Raw genomic sequence first — 5776 nt, forward strand, 5'->3', positions numbered from 1 at the left:
CCTTACCCTTCATGCTATGGCCTCATTCTCGCTCTGTTATCGTTTACCTACCCATTTATTTGCATTTTATCGATACTCGGCATTGAAGTGACGTGCATCTTAGGTTAAATGCTCTCAGCAGCTGCTGCCGTGGCGGGTAAGAGAAAATCTAACAACACCATGACAGGCAGCAACGGTAATGACGAACCCTTTAAGCGTGAAATGCGCACTGTGAAGGTGCCACACCACCGCTTCCCTGCACTTAAGAAAGTTTGGATGGATGTGTACACGCCCATTGTAGAGCAGTGCAAGCTGGAGATTCGCATGAACTTACGGGGACGCAGTGTAGAGCTCCGTACGTGCCCAGCTACAGTGGAAGCAGCAGGAAATGAAGGAAGTAAGGCACTTCTGCAAAAGGCCGAAGACTTTGTAAAGGCGGTGGTTGCTGGGTTTGATGTTAAGGATGCTGTTGCGCTTTTACGTATGGATGACGTGTACATTGAGGGATTTGAGGTGAAGGATGTACGGGCTAATTTGCAAGGTGATAATCTCTCTCGTTGCATCGGCCGCATGAGTGGATCACATGGAAAGACGAAGCACACCATTGAGAACGTGACCCGCACACGTATTGTCATTGCAGATACGCACATTTGTATTATGGGAACAACACAAAATATTCGCGTAGCGAGGGACGCCCTCTGCGACCTCATTCGTGGCAGTCCTGCAACGAAGGTTTACACGCGTGTGCGCGCCGTGATGAATCGTGTTAACGATACCTTTTAATATGCTTTATAGCTTATACATCCGTCCACATCTGTGTATGTGTGTGTGTGTGTGTGTGTTGGAGATTGAGGAACATGTGCAGGGGAAAATTACACAACGCGTGAAACCTCACATGATTTTACCATTGGAGGTAATGTCGGTGTTGCTGATTGTGATGCATTTCTCTGTTTGTTCGTTCGTTTGTCAGTGTTGATTCTCCCGCTCACACTTGAGTTGTGTTTGATTCGATGTTTTTTTCTGTTCAGTCGATACGTTCTGTTGTACCTTGTGATGGGACCTTCCAACTCCCAAAAGACGAGGCAAAAGCAACAACAGCAAGGAAGAAAAAAAAATGGAATGTAAAGAAGGAAGAAATTAAACTGAATGAATCACATGACGAGGGAATGCATGTGAAGGGGGAGGGAAAGATGAAGCTATACCTTTACAAAAGGTATCATCTGTAGATTACTGGTCGCACCAGTGATGTAGTGCGTATACGAAGAAAAATGGTGTTATATTATAAGCGAATAAACGTAAAATAGTGGGAGTAGGAGAAGGGGAAGGGGAGTATATGAACCACTCTGCCTTTCTCACCCTCCTTTGAGTTGTTGTTGTTGTCCCCTTGAGTGAAATAATTAAGAAAAAAAATATAACCAATTAGTAATTATTTCGAATCCAAGAGAGTTGTGGTATTAAGCAACTCAAGAATGCACCCCACCTTTAATTTTTTAAAATTAAGTTTATCCCTTTTCAAATGTCACTTTAATGAGTTGTTGCTTTTGGATTTCACCTCTTCCGTTTATTCTTTTTTTTCTTTTTCTCATTTGTCAAAAACTTGTTGAATGCTCTTCATGCTGGTGGTCTCTCCCCTAAAAAAGAGCAATAATACGAATAGGCCAAAGTAAGAAGCAAGCATTCGTCAATAGGCAATTTAAGGCAGGGTTCCGTGGCCAAATCGAATAAAGTACAAGCGCACATCCATACATATACACGAATATATATATATATATTGTAACAAGTCAAAGATAGCTTCAACTCGGTGATGTCGTCGCGGATAGAGCGCGTGGAGTTGTTCAACTTCAAAAGTTATTCGGGTCACGTGACAATTGGCCCCTTGAAAGACTTTACATGCATTGTTGGCCCCAATGGCTCCGGGAAATCAAACCTTATGGATGCGTTGTGTTTTGTGCTAAGTTCCAACTCCACAGCGACGCTACGTGGCGGAAGCCCAACAGATTTTATTCACCGTGGCGCGCAGCAGAGGGAATGTTTCGTTACTGTTGTGCTTCGGCATAGTCGAGCAGATTCGATTGGTTCATCTATTGTTAGTGTTAAAAACGGTGGAAGTGACAATATGCCCGAAACGTCCTTCACCCGCATTGTGGACAGTGCAGGGCGTATTAAGCACAAAGTTAACGGGAAGCCAGTTGGCGAAGAAGACTTCGTGTCGGCACTGAGGAAAGTTAACATCGGCCCTCGCGTTAACAACTTTTTGGTGTTTCAAAATGAAGTGCAATCGGTCTCAAAGAAGAAGGCCCAGGAGTTAACAGAATTTTTGGAGCGTGTAAGTGGAAGCATTGAATTCAAGGAGGAGTATGACCGTTTGAAGAAAACAGGGGAGCTGGCAAAAATTGAGCTCGCCAAAGCCGCAGCTGCGAGACGGGAGGCGGGGTCTGCATTAACCGTTGCTCGTGATCAAAAGAAGGAGACGGAAAAGTACAGCGAAACAATGAAGCGTATTTCTGAAGAGAGGTGCAATGAAGCACTTGTTGAGCTCCTAAGCATTGAGAATCGTATTAGAAAGCAGAAACGGCAGCTCGCACTGCAGAGTGCGGAGCTGGAAAAGCTTATGAAAACCTTTACATCGGCACAGGATGCGGAGGAGATGAAGCGCACGTACGCTGAAAAGAATAAGTCTTACTTGGAGGAAATAAACCAGAATAGGAAGGATATCAGTGACCTGCGAAATTTACGAAGTAGCCTTGACAATGCCATGGTCCGTTTGGAGCACTTGAAACGTAGCCATGATGAAAAAAGACGAAAAATGGAAAGCGTTTTGGCAAACGAGGAGAATCGGTCGCGGCAGAAAGAGCGAATTGAAGAGGAGATACGCAAACAAAAGGCGCTGCTTGCTGCTTTCGACGGGCGCTGCAAAGAAGAGGATAAGAATTATACGTCATTGAGTGATGCACTAAATAAGGAGCAACTGAAGGAGTATGGACGGCTCCGGGTTGCATCAAGGTGTCAAACCAGTACTCTTCGCCAGCAGGTGGATAGGGTGAGAGGTGAGCAGCAATCCATGAGTGAAGGGAAAAAGCAGTGCCTCGTTTCAATAGAGAATATTACAATGCAGAGGGACAATCTCTTGGTGGAGGTGCAGAGGAGCGATGCTCTCATAACAGAACTTCAACAGCGTCAGGAGGAACTGCGGGAGCGGGCCAAAGAGCTTTCCAAGAACTCTGCAATGAAGCAGGCAGAAATTACCCATGCAGAGAGGCGCAACAGGGAAGCCGAAGTGGAGCTTGAAAAGATAAATGCCCAACTTGGCGAGTTGCACTTCATCGAAGAAAACGACAAACGTGAAGCCAAAGTAACGGAAGCGTTGGAAGAGCTAAAGGTTCTTCACGGCGTCCGCGGCCGACTTGTCGATCTCTGCACAATTCCCAACAATAAATACAGACACGCCGTAACGGTGGCACTCGGAAAAAACCTTGAGGCCGTCGTTGTCGATACCAGTGAGACTGCACATGCATGCGTGCGGTATCTAAAGGAACGGCGTCTGCCGCCGTTGACATTCTTGCCTCTCAACTCCGTTAATGGGAGCGCAGTTGATGACAGGTTACGCACGCTTGGTGGTACCTGTAAACCTGTTGTCGACGTCATTTGCTTTGATGCTTCCATAGAGGCTGCCGTGCGCTACGCCCTTGGCCAAACACTCGTCTGTGATACCATGGGGGAAGGCCGACGCATCGCGTATGGGCAGAGCAGTGGGGAGCGTTTCAAAGTTGTGACTTGTGACGGTACCGTTCTCAGGCGTAATGGTGTTGTGCAAGGCGGACTTGCAGCCACACGTTCGCGTGCGCAGAAATGGGACAAAAAGAAGTATGAGGACCTGCGCGCAGCACAAAAACGTTTGATTGAAGGAACCAACGGTTGGTTCGAATCTGAGCTTTCCCAGCTTCGCCATGAACTGCAAGGCATGCAGGAGGGTTTGAGATTTACAGAGCAGCGCCAAAAAGCTGTGAAGGAAGAGATTGAAAGGGCACGAAGTAAGGTCGAGGGCCTGCGTCAGAAGGTGAAGCAGCAAGAGGCCGAACTACACGCAGTAGAAGAGCGTCACGCTTCATACGAGGAGGGTCTTAAGAGGTGTGAGAAGGAATTGGAGGCGGGCCTAGCAGCCATCAAGCGTGCAGAACAAGAGCTGTTTGGTGATTTTCAGAAGCGTGTGAATATTCCGAACTTGTTGGAATATGAACAGAATGACTTGCGCCGTGCAAATGAGCGTGAGGAGCAACGCCAAACGTTATTGATGCTGATTGGGAAACTTGAGCTATCACTTAACTCAAATCATGGGCATGTGACCTTTGGTTCTAAGGATCTGCGTGCTGAGTGTGAAGAGATCGAATCACTCATCAAAAAATGTGAGGCAGAACTAACAGCTACCAAAAAAGTGGTCAAGGAGAAGGAGGTTAAGGTGAATGAGACGGGTGCTCGTGTGGTGCAGCTGAGGGGAGATCTCATGAAGCTGAAAGAGAGGCGGGATCAACAGGATCGCAGACAGGAGGATGAAAGGCAGAAGTTGAGGCAAGTTCGTCAAGTTGTGAGGATTCTTGAGGCTGGTTGCGAAACATTTCGCTTACAACGAATGAATGTTGTGCGACGTTGCCAAATGGAAAATGTACCCATCCTCTTAAAACCTGTAGATGCAGTTGGTAAGAAACGGTTGCGGCCTTCTGATGCGGATGATCTCAGTTTCAGCGAACCCTTCGCCCTCATTGAGGCCGACACCCCTGATCCTTCACAACAATCCCAACAACAGGACCGACGCCCTGCTTTGAAAGCGGCAGCTGAAGACGGACGTGTTATGATTGACTTCTCCGTACTCTCAGAAAATCTTCGGCTTGTTGCCGCTAATGACGCGCAGTTGTCGCAGTACAAACAGCGCACAGCCTCTTTACTGGAAACTCTTCAACGTACAGTTGAGTCTCTGGGACCCAACCTGAGGGCGGCGACACGCGTAGTTGACTGTGAGGCAAAGCTAGCGTTGTGCAATGCTCAATTCGATGCGGTACATAAGAGGGTGAGAGAGATAGATTCGAACCTCATGAAAGTTAAGCACCTCCGCACCAAGCGTTTCTTTGAAACGTACAATAAAATAGCTGTGCATGTAGGAAATGTCTACAAGGGTTTGACAAAAAGTGATTCCGATGGGCTTGTGCATGGTATCGCGTGTTTGAACCTTGAGAACGAGGATGAACCGTACCTTGGGGGAACCCTTTATAACGCAACACCTCCAATGAAGAGGTGTACAGAAATAGAACGTCTCTCTGGTGGAGAGCGTACAATGGCTGCTCTCGCACTACTGTTTGCCGTACATGCCACCTCACCAACTCCCTTTTTTGTTTTGGATGAGGTGGATGCCGCACTGGACGCTGCAAACGTTCAACGATTGGCGAAATATACTCGAGAGAACTGCAACACAACGCAGTTTATTGTCATTTCCCTCATGGACCAACTGTACCACATGGCTGACATGTTGGTCGGTGTACTGAAGGATAAGGAAAGGGGGAGTTCCTCTATTCTTACGATGGATCTCAGTTCTTATCCCCTTGTAGTGGGTGGTGGCAATAAACACATAAATGGTTATTAGTGACGGATCAAAACGTAATGCCAGCGTTGTGCCCTTTGCTTTTCTTTGTTTCGTTTTCCCTCGGCTTGGGACGGAGTAGGACAAGAGCAGAGTGAAAAAGACAGAATACCATAGAGTAACAGACTGGCTATAGAAAGTATATATATATATGTATATTTCTCTTAT

General features: G+C 46.8%; 2 protein-coding genes across 2 annotated transcripts; both read left to right on the forward strand.

The window, feature by feature from the left end:
* Positions 1-108: 108 nt before the first annotated feature.
* TEOVI_000025200 (Pre-rRNA-processing protein PNO1, putative) lies at positions 109-762 on the forward strand (the record flags this gene model as incomplete). Its single annotated transcript, XM_067221403.1, has 1 exon — positions 109-762. The coding sequence occupies one exon, from the start codon at positions 109-111 to the stop codon at positions 760-762; it is 654 nt and encodes a 217-aa protein (XP_067077504.1).
* Positions 763-1783: 1021 nt separating this feature from the next.
* On the forward strand, positions 1784-5611 carry TEOVI_000025300 (structural maintenance of chromosome 1, putative; the record flags this gene model as incomplete). Its single annotated transcript, XM_067221404.1, has 1 exon — positions 1784-5611. One exon carries the CDS (start codon positions 1784-1786, stop codon positions 5609-5611), a length of 3828 nt encoding a protein of 1275 aa, XP_067077505.1.
* Positions 5612-5776: the final 165 nt, after the last annotated feature.

Source organism: Trypanosoma equiperdum, assembly GCF_001457755.1.
Source record: "Trypanosoma equiperdum strain OVI genome assembly, contig: ctg_142, whole genome shotgun sequence".
Taxonomy (NCBI): Eukaryota; Euglenozoa; class Kinetoplastea; order Trypanosomatida; family Trypanosomatidae; genus Trypanosoma; species Trypanosoma equiperdum.